General features: G+C 32.9%; 2 protein-coding genes and 1 long non-coding RNA gene across 8 annotated transcripts; 2 read left to right on the forward strand and 1 right to left on the reverse strand.

Moving 5' to 3' along the window:
* The first annotated feature begins 580 nt into the window (after positions 1-580).
* Positions 581-10,925, forward strand: LOC105141323 (uncharacterized). 6 transcript variants are annotated; one of them, XR_845354.1, is made up of 4 exons: positions 581-1,050; positions 1,316-2,760; positions 10,354-10,445; positions 10,523-10,925. It is a non-coding gene; the product is annotated as an uncharacterized LOC105141323 (long non-coding RNA). The 6 variants fall into 6 exon arrangements; XR_845352.1 differs by having other exon boundaries at positions 581-855; positions 928-1,050; positions 10,354-10,925; XR_845353.1 differs by having other exon boundaries at positions 581-855; positions 967-1,050; positions 10,354-10,925.
* A 576-nt stretch (positions 10,926-11,501) lies between these two features.
* Positions 11,502-13,186, forward strand: LOC105141326 (protein BRASSINAZOLE-RESISTANT 2-like). The gene is made up of 2 exons (XM_011048508.1): positions 11,502-12,055; positions 12,536-13,186. The coding sequence occupies exons 1-2, from the start codon at positions 11,750-11,752 to the stop codon at positions 12,719-12,721; spliced, it is 492 nt and encodes a 163-aa protein (XP_011046810.1). The 5' UTR covers positions 11,502-11,749; the 3' UTR covers positions 12,722-13,186.
* A 202-nt stretch (positions 13,187-13,388) lies between these two features.
* On the reverse strand, positions 13,389-17,686 carry TBL35 (TRICHOME BIREFRINGENCE-LIKE 35). Its single transcript, XM_011048507.1, has 6 exons — positions 17,347-17,686; positions 16,954-17,230; positions 16,325-16,496; positions 15,974-16,170; positions 15,712-15,864; positions 13,389-13,865 (listed from the first exon to the last, which is right to left on the reverse strand). Exons 1-6 carry the CDS (start codon positions 17,555-17,557, stop codon positions 13,535-13,537), a joined length of 1,341 nt encoding a protein of 446 aa, XP_011046809.1. The 5' UTR covers positions 17,558-17,686; the 3' UTR covers positions 13,389-13,534.
* Between the last annotated feature and the right edge of the window lie 4,321 nt (positions 17,687-22,007).

The raw sequence follows: 22,007 nt of genomic DNA on the forward strand, positions 1-22,007 counted from the left end.
GTTGAAAAATATATAATAAAATCAGTTAATATACAATGAATGGAAATAAAATATTGTTTTAAAAAATAATTCTTATGAATGGAAATAAAATATTATTTTAAAAAATAATTCTTGCTGAGTTGAAAAATAAATATAGTTTTTTGTTTTTTATTTGAATCTTACTCCAATAAAAATGACCTTTCATTCTCATTTCCATTGTTTATTCACATTTTTATTTTATTTCTTCAAACAAAACCCCTATAAAAAATAGAAATAAGACTTCCATTTCCATTCCTGCCGTTATATTCCTTGCTACCAAACTCATTAATAAAAGCTTAGAATTTACTCTATTTTTTTTTAAAAATAAACTCAACAATACCTATGGATAGAATTTAGCAAGAAATTAATGAACACATGAAAATAATTCATTGACTAGGAAAACATAAGAATCATTAAATGGTTTCTATAAAAACAAGTAAAGTCCTTTTCTTTGTGCTAACGGGCCTCAACCCCCCATCCAGCCCAATTAAATAACCCAAGACCATAACCCAAACATCCAAGCCCAAGTGTGTCTTCAATCCAATTCCCCCTCCTAATACACTCTTCACTTTTCCCGCCCTTTTCACACACCCAATTTTTTTTTTTTAAAAAAAAAAACACTAAAAACTTTACCACCACAAATCCCTAATTTCACGGGAAATGGCGACGTGACAAATCTTCTCCGACGCCGGGAAAAAATATCCGATGGGAAATAACCGGCCAAATCATCCATACCAAACCTGAGCCTAAACCAAACGGAGCCCTAATTCCACTCCAAGCACCAAAACTGACCTCCCTTCCATGGCCGATCTCTTACACCAAGGTTCTTCAGTATGGGTATGTATAGCTGTATAAATACGCGTGTAATACATGTATTCACGTATGGATCGTGTTTTTGTCTGAGTGAAGGACGTCCGCATTACGGAAATACACCGACTTTCGGCACAGGATCAGGGAAATCAGTTGCGTTAAAGCAATCTTCGATTGCGAAAGCGTTAGCTATCCTCGGCGGTGGCGAAGACGAAGACGACGGTGGTGCGTTTTCATCTCTATGATTTTTTTTTTCATTTTAGGTTTTAGTTTATTTACAAACTCTAAGGAATTTAAATTGCTCGGTGATTTTTTCTCATTGAAGTATTTGTTTATTTTATTAGATTTAGCGTTTTAAATTTATTTATAATGCTTAAGCCATATGTTAAGCACCTAAAATTGACAGTGAAATAATTTGTTAGCGTTCTGTTGGTTGTCTATTGTACTGTTGTGGAAATGGTTTTGTTTAGTTTTGTTTGTTTGGAAGGTGAAGCATGTGGGGGAGATAACGAATTTGGTTTTCTGTAGCTTTTGGAGAAAGGGAATGAAGATGATGGAAATGCACCGATTTTCCATACAGGATCAGGGAAATCGGTTCTATCGAGAAAATCTTTGATTGCGAAAGCGATTTCTGTTCAGCAATTTGTGTGGAAACCATCCACCGTTGAGCAATTTGTGTGGCAGGATTTATCACATCCAGGGATGAAAGTCGGCATGAGAAATAATGGGGTTATTGGTGATGATCTGCTAGTTACTAGGTCCCTTTTAGTTTCCAAGTCTGGTATATTAAAAAGCGAATGGGTAAAGGAGGTCAATACAGACTTGCCCCAACCTGAAGCACAATATTCTGCTCCCAAACCACCACCATTTAAATTCCACACTGCTGGTGGAAGGTCCCTTTCCGTTTCCAGTGAGGCATTGAAACGTGCAAGGAGTCTTCTTGGTGACCCAGACATGGGAGCTTTCTTAAACGAGGGGGATGCATTTGATATGGGTCCCTCAGTTTTTGAAGATATTATATTTGATGAGGCTTCGTCAAACAAGGAAAATTCCTTTTTACTCTGCATTTACCCATCCAGAAGCTTCAAAGAGTAAACATATCTCAAAAACTTTCACTTCACCTCTTAAATTATCTGCGAACCATGTTTAGCCATCCATTAATTAAAAAAAAAAGAGTCATTTCAGGGGGTAACTTGTTGGAGAAATTTGATGCTGTTCACAATGACGGCACCTGCGAGTTTAATAACAAAGCAACTTGTATACAGAATTGCGTAAGGAATCGACTGTGTTCATTAGATACAACAATGCTAATTCTCTAGAAAGTGGTACTGGTTCAAGGATGAATCCACTTCAAAGGCTACTGCGTGTGCTATTGGTTGATATTTCAAATAAAAATGGCGCAGCGTACCCAAATAACAGCCCAGTGATCTTCTCGAGGGACAGGCCTATGCTATAGCGGACTGTTACTTGTAAACTCTGATTCGAATACACTTTACTTACAAGCTACAACCAAATGGCAACTTTTGTCCTGGCAATGCAACAGTTTCAGTAAGCCTCTATTTGCTTTTCTCCTGTCTTAACAATTGAATCTAACTAAAGGCCGTCCTTTTAAGCCATTTTCCAGCACTCGAGTATCAGTATTATTGTCAAATTTGGGTGAAGTTCCTCGTTGTTGGTAAATTACACATATCTATCTTTTCTGGATCCCACCTCTGCCTTGGTAAACAAATAAACCCTGTCCACTTGCAGCCATGCTGATCAAAATGACAAATTTCATGACTTGACCCGTTTGGTTCCCCATTGTGTTTTGATTACGCAATGAATTTGACATCGCTGCACTTGTGTTGCCCATGGGAGAGGTTTATACAGCTCCTCTGCAAAAGAAACAGTGTGTCTGTGATTGATACTGCTATTTCTACATTGGATTCGGAGGTAACGTCAAAGTCCTGACTTGCCATCAGCTTCTATTGAGATAGCAGATTTGCATAGAAGAATTCTGGAGAATTAAGAAGAGATATGAAGAAGGTAGAGAGAGCAGCTGACAGTTGAAGGAAGAAGATGAATATATTCACTGTTTTTCAATGTATTTATTTACATTGTTTGGAGATGTATTTATAACAGAAGCTGCAGATGTAAACCAGCTTTTTTCTTTAATATTAACAGCTTTTTTAATTGTCTAATAGTATTAACAACTTTAACACTATAAGAGTCTTTTAACCACTTCATCCTTTAGTCGCTTGACATGTGACGCGATTAGAGTCATTAATATCTTTATATTCCCTCGCAATCGTATGCATGGAGGAGCCAAGCATAAAATTAGAGCAATGGTGACGAAACAGTGGAGAAGAAAGACCTTCAGTGAGGATATCAATAAACTGTTCTGCAGAAGAAACATGGTGAACAAGCAAGTCATTTTTGATAACATGTTCTTTAACAAAATGATAATCAATTTGAAGATGCTTCATTTTGAAATGAAATACTGGATTGAAAGCGAGAGAAATAGCAGAGATATTATCACAATGAATTAAAAGAGAAATAAACAAGGGAATATGCATATCATGGAACAGTTGACAAATTCATGTGAGCTTTGCAACAACAATAGCAAGAGCTCTATATTTAGCCTCAATAGAAGATTGTGAAACAGTATGGAAGCCTAGGAAATAGGATTTGATCCTAAATAAACAACAAAACCAAAAACAAAATGATGAATATAAGGAACATCAGCCTAGTCAGCATCATTGTAAGCTTGCAGATTAAGAGTGCTAGGCTGAAAGTGAATTCTATAGTCAAGAGTACTCTTGAGATATCTCAAGGTTTGTTTCACTGCAATAACATGAGATTCTATAGGATGATGCATAAATTGCAAGCTTGATTGACAGAGAAGGCAATGTTAGGACGTGTGAAGTTTAGATACTGTAGAGCTCCAACAATACTCCTATATTGTTATGGACGAGAATAAAGCTTACCATCATTCTTGAGCAGGTGATGATAGGGAAGACAATGAGTGACATATGATTTTGAATTTTGTAAATTAACCTGATAAAGCAATTCTTTGATATATTTAGATTGAGATACAAACAAGCTAGAGGAATAATAAGAAACCTGCAGCCCAAAAAAATATGTTAACTGACCTAAATCTTTTATATCAAATTCCTGAGTTAAGGCATCAATGATTGATGTAAGGAGAGATGAATGATTATACGTGAGAAGAATATCGCTTTCATAAAGAAGTAAAATCATAGTGCCATGACAGGAGTGCTGAACAACTAAAAAAGAATCAACAAGGGAAGCCTGAAATCCTAAGTTAGGTATGAAACTAGTAAACCTGTCATTCTAGGCATGAAGAGCTTGTTTTAACCTATACGAGGACTTGCATAGTCTGCAAACAAAGTCAGGATAAAGCTTGCTTTTAAAACCCTGTGGTCAAGTTATATAAACTTCCTCTTAAAGAATACCATGTAGAAATGCATTTTAACATCAAGTTATCTTAAAGGCCTATGAAACTAAGCAGCAAAACTCAATACCAACCGAACAATGGTGGGTTTCACTACAAGATTGAATGTTCCATTGTAATCAATTCCCTCTTCTTGACTGAAGCCCTTGGCAATGAGGCGTGCCTTATATCTAGTAATAGAACCATCTGTATTTTTCTTGATTCTATAAATCCATTTACAACTTATAAGATTCTTGGCATGTGGTAGGGGAACCAAGTCCCAAGTGCTCTGTACATGAAGAGCATCAATTTCCTCTTGCATGGTAGACTGTCATTCAACAATTTTAGATGCAGTTTTGAATGAACTTAGTTTAATTAGAGAAAAATCAATAGATTAAACAGTAGTAGAATAAGCCTTTCTTTTAGAGATACTATTCTTAAACCTAGTTATCATTAGGTGAAGATTCAAAGGTGACAGAGGGAAGACTACACAAAGATTCTCAAGATAAAAATCAGATCCTCAGGGAGAGAAAACTATGTAGCAGAATCCAAACCTGATAAAGTTTGAGAAATGATGGGGGAATGCAATGTATCTAAAGAGACAACAGTGCTCATATGGATAAGGAGGTAGAGTATGCAGGTAAGACAACATTGTGCAGAGAAATAAAAGGTAAAGTAAGAGGTGAAAAATGAGAAGGAGAAGAAGAAATTATAGGCACAGAAGTGTATGGAAACACAAATTCATCAAAGATGACATGACGAGTCACAAAGAACTTATTAGTAAGGAGAGAAAAACATATATATCCCTTATATCGACATGCATATCCTAAAAAAATATAGGTGGAAGTTTTAGGCTGAAGTTTGTGAGTGTTGTAAGGTTTAAGTATAGGAAAACATGCACAACCAAAGATTTTTAAATGAGTGAGGACTGGTATAAAACCATATAGTAAAAGATAATGAGATTTTAGCTGAAAAATTATACAAGGTATCTAATTAATCAAATATATGAAAGTAGCACAAGTATGAAACCAAAATTTAGAAGGGAGATTGACAGTTTGTAACAAAGTGATTGCTATTTCTAGAATATATCCATGCTTCCTCTTAGTGAGAGCATTTTTTTCAGAAATGTATGGACAAGACATGTGATGAATAATGCCTTTAGTATCAAGATACTACTTGAAGGAATGATTAAGGTACTCACCATCACCACCACTTTGAAAAATTCATGGGTTGGCAGAAAACTGAATGACCAAGAAAGTATGAAACGAGACAAATATGGAATAAACCTCTTTTTTATTTTTTATTGGAAAAATCTAAGTGAATTGAATATATTCATCTATGAAACTAATATAGTATAGAAAACCATCAACAAAAATAGTAGGAGAAGGACCCTACATATTAATATGAATGACTTTTAAAGGTGTTGCAGATTTAATTGTTGGACAAGGGAAAAGAAGTTTTGTAAATTTGTCTTCGAAACAAGCAGTGCCGACTGATTTAGAATGGTCTGTAGTAAAAGTAATCTAAGATTGATGTAAAAGAATAAAAGTGATTTTGTTAGAAGGATGGACAAAATATTTGTACCTGAGACTTGTTTTTACTGAGTGACCAAGATAGCAAAATTGATTTTTTAAAGAGGAGAATGACTGTGATAGTTGAGAGTGTGGAATGGATAAAGAGATAAGATATAAAGCATCTCTATACAGTATCTGGAGAAGAACTCTCTCTGTAAGCTTGTCCTAAATGCAAAAGCCAAAAGCATTACAAATAAATGTGCATTTGTTATATTTATATAACTTTTGAATTGATAACAAATGTTGTGACAGCTTAGGCATATACATAACTTGTGTTAATTTGAATGAACACTGTGGAACATCTAAAATAGAAGAACCTACATTAGAAATGCTCAAACCTAAATTATCTATATTGACAATAGTATCTGATCCTAAAAAAGACTAGCTAGGTTGAGTTGAGCTAAGTCAAAAGTCATATAAGTTGTTGCTCCAATATCAGCAACCCAAAATTGCTTACCAGATGTAAAAGAAGGAAAATTTGCATGTATTGCACTGAGATTATTAGAAGGTGGTCTGCCTTGATAAGAGAAATTGCCTCTGTGATAACACTGGATAGTAGAATGGCTAAATTTCTAACAAATCTGACATTTAACTGAAGAGGTAGAAGAAGACAATTGATTATATCCTTGAGAGCAATTAGTAACTACAGATTTGACAGATGAGAATGTCAATGCTAGGACCAAGAATACCAAAACTAGAAGAATGAACTTGATAAGGGTGTGGACCAGGTTGATAATGACCACGACTTCTTTCATGACGTTTAAAATAAGAACCTCTATTGTTGGAGTGGCCGCCGTTGGTGAACATGGCATTATGACCATTGAAACCACCTATAGAACCATGAAAAACTCTATGATGACCATTAGAACCCCCATTAAAACCAGATGAAAGGTGAGAAGATAGGAAGGATTTCGAGCTTGAAGAGTATCCCTAAGGTTAAAGATTAGAATGAGAAGTAGAAGATCCTTCATCAAGAATAAAAGCCTTGCCTTGAAATGTCTGATTTTGAGCCAACATTATAGAAACAAAAGGAAATGCAGACTGAGTGTGCTCAAGAGTATCTTCTTCAACAAGTAACTAATATCAAAAATCTTTAAAGACAAATATTATCTCTGCCTCTAATCATATACCTCAATGTGTTGTAGTTAAAAGGCAGGCCATTGAGAGCCAAGATCACAATATAATCATCCTTAAAAGAAACTCATGCTACATAAGATGATCTCTTGCATCTTTAATATTTTGTAAATATTGAGAAATTGATTATGATCCCTTCTTAATATTCTGAAGCTCACTTTTCATTTGAAAAATTATTGCTTTATTAACTGTAGAGAATCGATCCTTCAGCTGAATCCATATATTATGGGCATTAAAACATCCAATAACATAGGAAATTACAGTAGGAGAAAGAGTGGCAATAAGCAATTGCATTAATGCTCGATCATGCATTTTCCACACCTAATAATCATCAGTTTCAGTTCCTTCAAAATCAGAATCTGCATCAAATTAGTTAGGACACTTCCTTGAGCTATCAACGAAACTTAAAATACCATGGCTTTCAAGAAGGATTTGCATTTGAAAGTGCCATGTGAGATAATTTGTATCATCAAGCTTAATTGTCACAACAGTAGAAACTGTAAAAAGTAAGGAAGTTATAAGAAATCAAACAGTCTAAAGCTGATAAGAAGTCATCATTTTTGTTTTTAGAATGCAGAAATAAAAAAATAATTAGAGAGAATTGTTCATTGATGAGAGAAGAAACAGAGGTAGAATAACAAGGTGTGCGAAAGCAAAAGATTAAAAATTTTGCTCTAATACCATATTGAGATAGCAGATTTGTATAGAAGAATTCTGGAGAATTAAAAAGAGATATGAAGAAAGCAGAGAGAGTAGCTGACAGTTGAAGGAAAAAGATGAATATATTCACTGTTTTTCATTGTATTTATTTACATTGTTTGAAGATGTATTTATAACAGAAGCTGTAAACATAAACCAACTTCTTTCTTCAATATTAACATCTTTTCTAACTGTCTAACAGTATTAATAACTTTAATTGTCTAACAGTATTTTAACCACTTCATCATTTAATTGCTTGACATATGGCATGATGAGAATCATTAATATATTTACATTGTTCACCATACATGGATAACGATTCATTTACACCTACCAACTATAATCTTGTTAGATCCTTGAGTTTGTTAGGTTATTTTATTATCAACCCCAGAATGCATTAGTTTATAATCTAATACGAGTTGATTCATGGTGAAAATTTTCAAATGGAAATTAGAAGAATGGATAAGTTTCTTTATTATTATTTAAAAGTATATTTTTATCAAGGTTTTATATCATCATTTTGCATTTCACGTATCAATAACTCCTTAACTAAAGCATATTTTATAATAAAATATCTAATAATATAAGATACCTTTAATTTATAGTAAATATTCATCTCAAATACAGGCATATCATATAAATAAAATGATTCATTAATAAGTTGAAATATTGAAATTAAAAGGACAAAGAGATGGCTAAACTTAGAAAAGAGATGCTGGAACAGTCCAAACTGGAATACTGTTTAGTAATTGGGTCATATCTGAAGTTGTAGATCTCGAATTTATGTCTATTTTATATGGATAGAAAGTTAAGACATGGGCCTACAACTTTCATGGGAATCCAAGATTTAAAAAGGTTGTTTTCAAGTTCAAATTGTAGCAACAACGAAGAAGTCTGAATCTATCATGCATTCCAAACACTTTTCAGTATTCAGCCTATATCTTGAGTTCTAGAAGTCTAAATGACCTTAATTTTTTTCCCTGGAAAGCTGAGATAATTTCCTATAATTTTTATGTGGAGGTCTGGTTCAAATTCTGACGTTATCGATGATGTTTTGGGTAGACAAGAAGATAAGAATTGTCACCAAGTCAAGAGTTGGCCACCCACTCATCAATTAATCATCAAATCAATAGTTTTTAATTTTGACCAGTAAAAGAAGGCATTTGTCATGCATTTATGCATCTTGGTTTCCAGATCAAGATCATGTTCTTGCTTTCTCTCTTTGTATTTTTGTAATGCTTAAGTTTTGCTTTCATTAATATCTTGTGTATGCCTTTCATTTCCTTTTCTTTACTTAGTTAACTTTTATTTTATTTATGTTCATATCTTGTTTATTTATGTTTCTCTTTTTCATTATGTTTAGCTAAGTTTATTATGTCAATGTGAAAAGGTTACACTAATGGTGTAAAAATAAGTATAGAGTAAACTTAACATGTACTTTAATGTTTGATATTAACATGTTTTGTATTTGTTATCTTGTTCACTCTTAATACTTTACTTGTTAAATGATTAATCTAGATTTATGTTATATAACACTTGGTATAACAAATACTTAGCACTTTCATAGTTCAACCGTATGGTTTAACCTATACTTGTGTTATGAAAGGAACTTGATTTGTTGTTAATATAAGTTATAATTATAAATATCTGACAATATTTATAAGTATTAACATTATTCGAATAAGATAACTAATGTAATCACGTTAACAATTCATAATCCAATTGAAATCTCCTTTGTGTGTGGTTTTCAGTTGAATAATAAGAATTTATACTATATTTGTTTAAAATATTATTAATGGATCCACTAACCTTGATATTTGTTGTTATTATTGTTTAATCCTTACATTGATCTTCCATCTCAAAATTTTCATTAACTTCTTTTTCTATTACTATTACTATTACTATTACTATTATTGTTATTTATAATTTATATAATTAACCTTTTTGTGGTTCGATCCCTGTTTTATTGGGTTATTTATTATTTTGACACTTCTACACTTGAGTGAAGATATCAATCTTTTGATTGTGTTATTTATGAATATAAGCCATTATTTTTACGGTTTGTTTTCTTTGATCTTATAAAAAGTGCAAAGGATTAACTAGATCACCCTTAATAGCTGAAGCAACAGAAAACTCGACTTATTTTTTGAGTTTTGATTCCTCAATTTTTTTACACCTTAAAAATGCTGCTTCCTCCTCAAAGCCGGCCTAAATCTCTACCTCGGTGAACAATATAGAATTTGATCATGATAGTTCAGCTTTGGTAAATGATGCCTGCTATTATTTACCACCTTACTTGTTTTATGCTGATTATTGTTAAGTTCAAGAAGAAGGTTTTATTTATAATTGGTGATTGAAAAGGCTAGAAGTTGGAAGAGGCCACTTTGAACTGACAAGTAAGCCTCCTTGTATGTCAAATGATCCTTATTTGTGTCAATTGACTTTTATTAGGGAGAATTAATCTCTTAGTTGTAGAAGCAAGATTTAAAATCCACTCATGGCAGTGGTTTTGTTTCTTAATATTGGAACACAAATTGCTGATGGAGTTAGCTCAGTATTCACTCATCTTCTTTGTGAATAATTTTGCTAGCTTTTCCAATGATTTATTCTTATTGTTTTTATTACTTATTTGAGGTATTTTATCAAATAGTCTAGACCTTATGGATTTATCCTTATTGACAATAGGAATAGTACAGATGCAGAAAAGGATAGGATACTTATTGCAAGCAGCCAGCGAGCTCATCCAGTTAAACCGTTGAATCCTTGAAATACCACTGGTTTGTGGTTGATTTGTGATTTGTCAGCCTCTCCACCTGAATTCCATGTTTATGAATTTATTACATTCTCCTTACAGATTTGTGCTACATAGCCAATGTTTGAGCAGCTGAAGTTCCAGGAGAAATCTGTCGATATCAATCATGCAACGAAGTCATGAAGGCTCCCTCAGTTCCAGACCATCCCATCGCTTAATTTTCAATGTTGGGCACAGTGGGGAAGGGCATGGGTCAAGCATCTCGGAATTGGTTTAGCTTTCAACGGTGGGAGATGGTCCCTCCACGCTGTAACATTTTTGGTTTAGTGTACAATCATTAAATGCAACTGAACCATCTACGTAAATAATTAAGAACAAGTGATTTTTGATTGAAAACCTATGTAATGTCAAAACTCAATATAGTATGCTGTGTTATAAAATTAGAGTTTGTAAACAAGTTCTTAAGACAATAAAAGAATCATGTCTTTATAAAGTTCAAATCAAATTTGTTGTGCCCGCATAGGTTGCAAGAAATCAACGGAGCTGTTATTAATCAACTGATTTGATCCCTGTAATCAGATGAAGTAATCAAACAATTGATGCCATCCTTCACTGTTTCGTGAATAATTTTTTTTTTATCATGTCCTTAATTGGATTGTCAAATCATAAATGCAATGGATAATTGAGATTGGTCATGTAAAGCAGCAAGCTTCTTATCTGGGGTTCAAATAAAATAAAATAACGAAAAAAAGGTGCTTATCTTTGTCTACTGTCCTTCCTATTTTAGATCATAAAGTGTTCTGTTTCCAGTAGCTGTGGCTTTTGCATGTTTGTCCCATGTCGTACCCTACTTGATTCTTGGACTGTCCATGCATATATTCATTGGAATTGGCTAAAAGGGAGGCATCTCTGCTATCAAGTATGACATTTATCCAGGTTACTCGAGTTGAGTTGGACAAATCTTAGATCCATTATAAATTTATATAATTATTAATTTTAGGACTTATATAATTAGAAGACGCGCAACTGGTCCAAGCATGTTAATAAAAAAAAAAAGTATGACATTGACCCCCCAATGTGGTGCATCAAACCGTTTATTTATCCATTAAATGACACTCCGATCCATTTGCTAATCTCAAGGATGATTTTCTGGGTCCAAGTGAAACAAGTCTGATTAGCGTCTTACACTTTTGATTCCCTCCTTTTTGTTTCCTTTTACCTTTACGTTGTTTTTTGTATATATTAGCATATAGCAGTGGAGAAGAAAAGGAGAAGGAAACTAGCATTAGCAAAACTGAAGACTGAAGAGGGGAAAGGGAGGAAGAAAATATGGTAGATGAAAAGAGGGTGGTGTTAAGTGGCTGCATCAAGACTAGCAGGGGGCCTTGGAGAGTACATAGAGCTACAAAAGATGGCTGCATTGTCACCAAACTTCGCTATCCTTCTGATAGGGAACGGCAAACGAACCAGCAGAGGGAGCGTCGAAGGCGAGCAGTGGCTAAGAAAATTTTTGAAGGTCTTCGAAAGCATGGAAACTACAAGCTTCCGAAACATGCAGACAGCAATGACCTGCTCAGGGCTCTCTGTGAGGAAGCAGGATGGCACGTTGAGGAGGATGGCACCATTTGTAGGATGGTGAACCCTTTCTTTCATACCTATAATCTAATCAATCTGAACTGCTTAGGAAATTCTTCCAGTTTATATATTTTTGTTTCGGTAAAGATGCTATTTGTTGCTGCTGAGTTTCTTGTTTCGTCAAATACCGCTGCTTTCCTGTTTTCCCTTTTCAAGCAATGTCTGTTTCTTTTACTTGGTTCCTGAGCTTCTTCTCCTTGAACTGCTTTGATTTCATTAAATGTCATGCTCTGTTCCTTTCCTGCTTCTATGTTGATTTAGTTTTCCCAGGCCACAAAATTTTCTGAATCTTATTCTGTGCTTGTCGAGTGCATTTTCTTGTCTATGGTAATCTTTTGTTTTTCTAGTTTAGCTTTGGTTTACTTGTTTTTTATTTGCTGTGTTCCTCAAGTGCTAAAGGAGCAGATCTTCTCTAATCTTTAGTTCTGATATGTTTTTGCTTTAGTGCATTTTCTTCATTCCATTTCTTCTTTTGGACAGGTTCTTCATAACCCTTATCATGAAGCTAATGTTGCAAGCTCCTATGATGCCCCGCCAGAAGATCACAATTACTGCACCTGCAACAATCATTTGGATTCAGAATATGGAGCATTTCCACTGAGCACCAACTCACCAATTCAAGAGTGCCATGGAGGAAATGATGTCAACCTCACCCTTTCACTCTAGCTTTCAGTTTCATTTTGAGAAAGAAAAGACAGTAGGAACTAAGAAAATCAAGACGGTTTTTGGATTTGGGTAAGACTGGGATGGGATGGTACAGCTCAGCTTCTCATGTAGCCTGCTCGCATAAAAACCAATATAGAGGCCACAAAAGAAAGGAATAGCGTATGGTACTTGTACAAACATCAAATGTGTAAACAGTTCTAGAATTATCAATAGGATGTTCTAATTTGCCTATCCTATGAAGGCAGGCAGCTCCGGTGCCAATTTTGTTGAACTGATAGACATGATCATCCTTTGAATGAAATGCGCTTCTTGTGCTATCAACTTCTGCGCGCAAGAAGCTCCATATTCTTAGATGCTGTTATTGAATAATGACGTTGGGCACCCCTGTATCAAATGTGTTGGGTGCTTTTAGCTTTTAACTTCGGATTGAAGGCAGCTTTATATTCTTGGGCATGCAATTCCTCCTGCATAAACTTGACCATCCCATCCTTTATTCAAAAAGTACATTTACCTTGGAAAGTTACAAATTGTGCTTTCAGAAACGATCTACGAAATTTATGCAGAAAATCCAAAAGAAATTAGGATTATATGATCTAAATAATGGGATTACATCCATCAAAACTTATCTTTAATCATGTGAGCTAAGCTGATTAACCTTTATCTAAACTTACAAAATATGTAAGCTTTTCTTTTCATGAATGACGTCCTTGGCAAGCATTTTTGCAATTTCCTTTCCAAAATACATATCGCTACAGTGATTCTTTCCCAATTGCTACAGAAAATGACTTGCAATGTGGACAGGTACATTTGCTTTTACAACAAATGGAATAGCAATTCGTTCCAGACATCAGGCACACCAGGCAAGCACCAATGTATACAATCAGAGTAAGATTTTGGGTTCGATAACTGTTTAGGGCTCAATGTCTCCCAGAATTTTCGATAGATTGAAGGGTGGCCATCTTTACGATACTCTGAAAGCTGTGTAATATTGAGAACTGAAACCTTTGATCCCAATCTGCCAAGAACCTTTTCCACCATGCGCATTGTAGGCATATCAGAACCACTTCCCCAGTACCCCTCCCAATCAATTGGCATCTTCTCACTATAGCAATTTCCATTACTTCCAGGTTCCCATTCACGGCTCCTGAAATATGCAAATAGTTTAACATGAACATGAGAGGTGGATTCTCAAATTTGCCAAGGGTGACAAGCTACTATAACCTAGACCAGGTGCATATGCTAGAAGCTTGACAATCTTAAATCGCAAAAAAGTAAGGCTTGCATCTTTTTCTTTCAAACAAGTTTTGAGATTTTGCTAATCTATTACATGTATACCTGCATGGATGTAAGAGACTAATTGCAAAGGCAGCTTAAAAGCCTCTTTCTATGACATTGAAATGCACCAAATATGGCACTAGCTAAACTTCTTGGACCCTCTTTTAAATTTGTTACTATGGTTCATGACCCCCGTAACAAGAGCGTCAATGGATGTCTGAATGTCAATAATACAAGAAAAATGAGGTGGAGCTCAGGCAAAAAGGTGTGCCCAGTGTTATGTTGCTTAATGCTGGTCATTAAAGTAAAATTGAAACAAAATTGGATACTCAGATAACAGCTGGTTAAAAAATTACTTTTTAAATTGAGGTTACTATATATATATTGATGGTTTTGAATTTAAATATTATAGATTTAACTATTGTTATTACATCATGAAATAAATAATACTTTATATTAAATATTTTTTATTATTTAATTAAACTATTTACAATTCCATCAAGTATAAAATATATCCGACAAGGACTACAATTTCCTTGGATTTCTTAAGTGCGCAACAATATCAAGTAAAATATAATCAAGAATAAAATGTGAATCGCGATCAAATTTTGCAAATGCTACGTCATCAATAAAACATAATTAAAAATAAAAAATTTAATTTAATTTTTTTTTCTGAGTCAGACTCAGTTCAATGCATTTAATTTTGGACTGAATCTGGTCTAGACGGAATCATGCACTACTTTTCACGTGAATTCACTCTCCACTGTTCACTTAAGTGGAATAATTTTTTTCCAGCTAATGCTCGTGCTCATTTTCTTTTTGTCGTTATGAGAAATATAATACATTTCACACAACCCAAAACACTCCTATCTCATGTTGCACAGCCATTTCTCCTGCCCTCTGCACAGTCAACTTCCCTTTTACCACCACCCAGGCCACCACCAATAACCGTCCTTCTCTCTCTCGCCAGCAGCGTTGGCCAATGCCTTCAACACCACACTCCATCCCCACTATCGACCATCATTAAACCCTCCCATCAAACCAACCAGTACGGGAGTAACTCCACTTTATAGGTGTTCAGTGGAGAGATTCACTCTCCACTGAATGTTGTCTGCAGGTTTGCGGAAAGCAGCTCGAAACCTGCATTTTTGTGTAAATATATATGGGTCCCCATACACAGTAAATTGTGTCGGTTGTGTATGCGTTTGAAACAGCATTCAGCTGCTTTCCACAAACCTGCGTTTTTGTGTAAATTTATGTGGGTCCCTCATACACAATAAATTGTGTTTTGGGGGAACCGGACAGGTTGCGTCTGCGTTTAGCTTCAAACACAAACACAACCTCTTAAACAAACAGGCAAGAAAAAGGTGGCAGGCAAAGACAGTAGAACATGGGCAAGGGATGACAAGCTTATAGCGAACAATCTCATAGTCCATGCTCCGATCACCAGTTTACAAATGAAAACCAAACTGAAGTATTAACAGTTTACATTTGAGTCAGCGGACAATCCTTAATTAAAATGATTCACATAACTCTAAACTTCATTCCAAATTCAAGTCACTAACAAAGGACGGTTAGAATTCTCCTAGAGTTGGTGAATAACTATATGGCATTTGTGTAGTCAGCTCTGTGGTTTGAATACCGAGAACTATATGCAGAAAGAACTCACAGTCATAGAGTCAGAATTAAGTTCACAGGCAATGGATCATACTCACCAGAGATGTGTTGGAGACATGGTAACAAAGAAGACTCGTTTCTTCTGGGGATCAACTTTAGAAGCCACCCAGTCAGCCCAGGCCCCCATAGCCAACTCCATGGCTCCTAACCCGTCTAATTCTTCACAAGCTCCATTCTCTTCAGCACTCCATCTGCAAATGTCACAAAGCTTGATTATTGCACCAATTCATAGCCAATTATATAACTGCATTACAACTCATGTCTTCTAAACTGATGAAACCTCAATGGTGCATTACTCACAAAAGCTTAACAGGGCCTTGTCTCCACCACAAGTAAGAGTTGAAAACTAGTATGTCTGCATGCTCCCACTTTGATGAATGCTTTAGAACTGAATCTGGGCGCATTATCCGTTCATCCAATCTGTGATTTACTGGGTCATCAGAATTAGAATCAACAAGAAGAGGGGCCCAGAGAAATTCGATAGTGGCATTGTATTCCTGCAAACAAACACAAATCAATGAGGAATACCTTTCAAATTTTCCTGCATCGTATGAACATATCATAACAAAACTGTAGAACTAAACTTCACCAAACTTTTTCTTCTATTGCACATTAAGATTACTTTAAACTCGATGCAAGGTTTGTGCTTACCTCTGCCCTGAAAATGGTAAGAGCGGCATTTGGTGACATGGATCTCTTATCTGCTGGAATTACTGACTGTAACAAACACACCATTGATATCCACTGCCCTCTATTTAGCGAATCCCCCACAAACATTAGTCTCTTCCCTCTCAACTTCTCCCACATTTCGGTCACATTCCATCTATAACACCAAATGAAAACAACAATGAGAACTAATCAAATCTCATTTAACATAAAACACCCAAAATTAACAGGTTTGCATATCATGTTCAATAAACAGAATGGTTCGGCTCAACAAAAACTACTTTAAATAAGAGCATTCTTTCACCAAGACAGGCAAAGTTAAGAAACCGGATTTAGATTCCAGGCGTCAGCTGATGGGGCGAATTTAGAAGGTTCTTTTTACTTCTCTTTACTTCAACTTTACAGAATCTTCAATTCTAGGCTTACTAAGACTTTGATTTCACCTATCTAAACTACATGGGATTCCAACTTCAACACCTAATAAGAAGGCTACAGGCAATAAGCAAATCTAAAACTCGAGGGTCTTCATTCTCATGCTTCAAAGCACATCCAACTACACCCTAAAAACAAAATACAATACACATACTTGAAAATGAACTAAAATAGGCAAGTACCTCTTCAAGTTGCAATCATGAGGTTGCCACCTCCAATGCTGATACCCCAAATCAGACCTTCCATGCTTATGACACGCCAATTGATCAGACATGTAAGGACAATCAGACTCATTGTAAAGCGGATATGACTCACTATCAAATACCCATTTGCCTGCAAAAACATCACAACTTTCCAAGCTCTTTCTCCTCCCCCTTTCCACTTTCGAGCCACCCCATCCGATCCTCTTGCCACTGTACTCACTAGTTGAGTTACATCTACTAAACCTATCCAAAAGCACTAAGAAAACAAAACCCAAAACAGCAAACCGGTAAAAGATCAAAACTTTACACAGTTCTTACATTCAAGAAAGTGAAAAACACAAAAAGATTGAACCTTTGAAACATATTACATACCAGGTGCAAGATTTGAGTGGCTACCAAGATTTGGCTTAACGTAAGTTACTGTGGCGGCATGTTGTTGGTCAGGACCTTGGTTTGATGGGCCTTCTTCGTGGACCCGCTGAATGCTACTTTCATTGTAAAGAATTGAGCAAACAATAATACCAAGAAAAATAAATGCTACTAAAGGAAAATGGGATTTTTTTCTATGCCATCTCTGCATCATTTCAGTCAACAGATTTGATTTTCAGTAAAACAAAACTCTTGAGCTTTTGTCCTGAGACTACAAAGATATTGCAAGAGAGAGTGAGGGGACTCTGATATGGCGCTGCAGCTATTACTGAGAGATTATGGATGGTTGTGATTAAGTGGGGCATTGACTCTTCTAGGCTTACTTAGATTGTGGCCAGCTGTGATTTTGGAGGAATGGACTGATCTTGGTCCCACAGTTGCATGATGTGTGGTCGTTACGGTGCCATTGCAAATAAGACTGGTGCTTGTGAGTAGCACCGTTATTTTCGGAGGTCTGCCTCTTGATTCTTGACGTTTGTCTCTTTCATTTTTTAACAACGAAGAGGGTTTTTTTAAAAAAAAAAATAAATAAAAGATATCATCTTATCTTTGACAAGGGCTGAAAAGGATGACGGACAAACACCATGATTTGTGGAAAGGAAATCTCGCTAATTAAATAAAACATTGTTTTCAGACTCGGTCGGTTCAAAATCTAAGTTTTGGATTTTGACGGAATTATCAGATTTTAATCAGGTTACCTGTATTAATTTTTTATTTTAATAAAAAAATTAACAGATTATAGTAGAATTTTTTACCGGATCATCCCACCAAATCAATTAAATCATAGGTCATGTTGAGTTTTTTTATTTTTTATTTTTTTTCAATCCCGTTTAATTCCAACACATCATCAGCCAGATATTGAATCAACCCGCCAGAACATGTTTTACAACTATATTTGAAGATAGCAGTATTTTAATTATTAGGTGGAAGATGTTATTTCTTTTTATTATAGTAATGCTACAACATGAGATCTATTACCGACTCTTATGATTTTTTTAAACTTGAATGTAAGAAGGCTGAGATTTTCTCATGTTTTTAAAGAAAATGTGTTAGGAATTATAAAATTGTAATTTTATATATTGAATTTTAATTAGAATTTCTTAGACTTTATGATTTTTTAGTTTAATCTCTTAATTTTTTATAACATTTGGATTTTCTAGTGTCTTTTAATATTTTTATTCCTTTTTTTCTATAAATTAATTATTTGTCTTGTATTTTCTGTATTTAAAAACATATTAAATTTTCTTTTAAAATTTTATTCTAAATATATATATTTACTTATTCTTTATTTTTTTAACAATAAGTGAATTATAAATTTTCACCATTTTTGGGAGTGGGAAAGTTTTTACTTTTTGATGTTTTTTAAAAATATAATCTATTTAAAAAATATCAAATTAATATATTTTTTTTATTATTTTAATGTGCTATTATCAATAAAAAAAATTTAAAAATTAATATATTTTCAAGTGAAAAAATATTTTTAAAAAGAACCCTAAATTATAATACCAAACAAGTATAATTTAGATTTAAATGATTGAAAAAAAAAAGGAGTGGATAGTTAAGCTATTTTTATTTTGATCATATATTAAATGGTGTCTATGTAATTTAAAATTAATAATTTACATTTAATGAATATTATATATAAAACACAAAATAACCTCTAATAAAGATATAATAAATGAACATACCAACTGCATATAGATTTATTCATTAATCATTAATGTGGCCATCACCATGTATTTATTGATTGCCATATTCATAGATAATTTGTTGATCTCCATATGATTCTAAATGTTACAAATGTTTAATCGTTTTCCTAATTAAAACCTTTTCCATAAATCTCGATTAATTTAAATCAGTTTTTCTTAATTAAAAAATTTATGTTAAAGCTTATAAAGAATGAAAAGTAATGTAAATCTCATTAGAATTGCATCATATAAAAGGAAAAATTAATTCTATCATCATATAGTTTGATTGAAATTAAATTTATATACTGATTTTTTAAAAATTATAATTTGCATCCTAAATTCTATACAAACTCTAACACTTAACATTTTCATCATAAAAAATCATATAATTATTTACATATTTACTATTATTTTTTATTTAATGACTAATATATTTTTATATTAAATATTATATTTTTCATTACATTTAAAAAAAACACAAATCGCATTCATCCTTTTTTCTCATCTAAGCAATCCAAACCCAACAACAAACACTAAAATAACCAATATGGTAAAAATAGGAATAACAACATTTGATTTAGAAGCAATTTGGAATTGCATTCTAACCAATGTTTTGAAAATAAATATTTTTTATATTTTTAAATTATTTTGATATATTAATATTAAAAATAATTTTTAAAAATAAAAAAATATTATTTCAACGTATTTTAAAAAACATTAAAAAAAAACACTCCAAGCACTCTCCTAAACCAAACATAAATGTGAAACCGCCTGCTAACACATGAAAATCCAGGGAACAACTTGAATTTCTAGTGTTCAAATGGTGTCAAAATCCATAATTAAAACATACATTTTAACGAAGATCTAGATCCACTAGCCCACCTCTCCTCCTTCCACAGGCACTAAACCCAAAAAAAGGGGCAACCAAAAGTGTGGTGAAAATTGGATCCAACCCCTTCATAGTGCAAGAAATCCCTTCGAAGAGTACCCAGTTAAGTGTTTTGTATCGCAAAGTGAAAAATATGTACGCCTTGAGATAAAATATTTACTCATAGAATCTAAACCATCTTGTTTTTTTTTTAAGTATATTTGGAGTGTAATTATAGTTATTTTTTAAAATATTTTTGAAATATATCAAAATGTTTTTTTTATTTTTAAAATCAGCGTATTAAAAACATAAAAAAATATTTTTAACAAAAAAAAAAATTAAACGGTGTCTTAGCTTCTGTTTGGATTATGTTCAATAGGTAAATTTAATTTTTTTTATCTTTTTAAATTGTTTTGATGTATTAATACTAAAATGATTTTTTAAAATAAAAAATATTATTTTAATATATTAAAAAAATACTTTTTGAAAACCAATTAATATTATATTTTCAATCATCAATTAACAATGGAGGGAAGGTGGAGGATGCCAGCCTTGTCCTTGTCTTTCTTTGATGTAAGGAGTGTTTGATGGAATTTAGATAAACAATCCAAACTCTTAATTAAGTCTTTTTTTTTTTCTCTTAAAAATATTAAAATAATATTTTTTTTATTTTTTTTAAATTATTTTTGACAAGTGCATTAAAATAATCTGAAAATATCAAAAAATATTAATTTAAAATAAATAAATAAATTATTTTCATTAAAAATTATTTTTGAAACATAAAAAATAAAAATAAATAGTATTAAAAATAAAGACTCTCTTAATGTGTAATTTTTTGTTTATAATATACCAGGGGCTTGGGCCGGAGTCAGCTCGCTTGGAAGCACCAGGCTGAATGAGATCGCAGACCATATGGATAGCAAGAGGAGGCGTGCTAGAAAAGCTGCTCCTGCAGTCATTACCTTCGTCACTCCATTTAAACTTTTTTTTTCCTTTTGTTTTTTGCCCTCTTGCCATCAACAGAGAAAATCTTCAATTTTAGGGTTTTTCTCTCATGAGAGAAAATAAATCCATCATCCAACCATAAGCTTCTATGTAATAATATTAAAAAAACCTTCGCAATCCATTTAATAAAATAAAAACCCAAGAAAAAAATAGGATTTGTTTTTCAAAAAATTTGGTTTTTCATGGTCAATTTAGATTTTTTATTTTGAAAAGATTAAAAATATTGACCCAATAATTTTTAGATACTCAAAAATCTTATGTTTAATTTGGGGATTTGTGTTTAGAAAGAGAAAAAAAAAAGGACATAGAGAATAGAGAAATCACCATTTTAGAAAAAAAATTAGGTGTGTTGTTTAGTTGATTTTTCAATTAATATATATAAAGATAGTTTGATTATTTTGTTAGATTTAGAATTTTTATTGGCTCAAAATATAAATTTTAAATTTTCAAAACTCAACTAATAATATAATAATTTGATCAAATATTAGGCGTAATTTTTCCCATATTAAAAGAACACAAATTTATTGGTATTTTTACAATGTAAAAGAAGTTTGACTTTATTGATGACTAGCTCTCGTAAAAGAGAGGGAGAAATAACAATTTATTAATCAACTATAATTTTAAGAATAGATAATTACATATTTGATAATAAAATAAAATAGATAAGCTTTTCACTTTTAATGCATTCAAAAAGAATATTATAATTTTACTATAAAAAATATATAGATTGGTATTGATGCAATGACTGATATTATAATTTTATTTATCATTATTATAATACCTGCGATGGTTGTTATTTTTTTACAAATTAATCATGACTATTTTTTTTAGATGATTTAAAAAGCGCAATAGAATGTAAATTAATCTTTATTTTAAAAAAAAATATGTTTGTTTATGAGATAGTAATGCAACGCTGATTAATACTTAAAAGTCCATTTTTATCAAGGTTTTATATCATTATTTTGCACTTGAAGTATCAATAACTCCTTAACTAAAACATGTTTTATAATAACATATTTAATAATATAAGATACCTTTAATTT

The sequence above is a fragment of the Populus euphratica genome, unplaced genomic scaffold (genome assembly GCF_000495115.2).
Source record: "Populus euphratica unplaced genomic scaffold, PopEup_1.0 scaffold329.1, whole genome shotgun sequence".
NCBI classification, from domain to species: Eukaryota; Viridiplantae; Streptophyta; class Magnoliopsida; order Malpighiales; family Salicaceae; genus Populus; species Populus euphratica.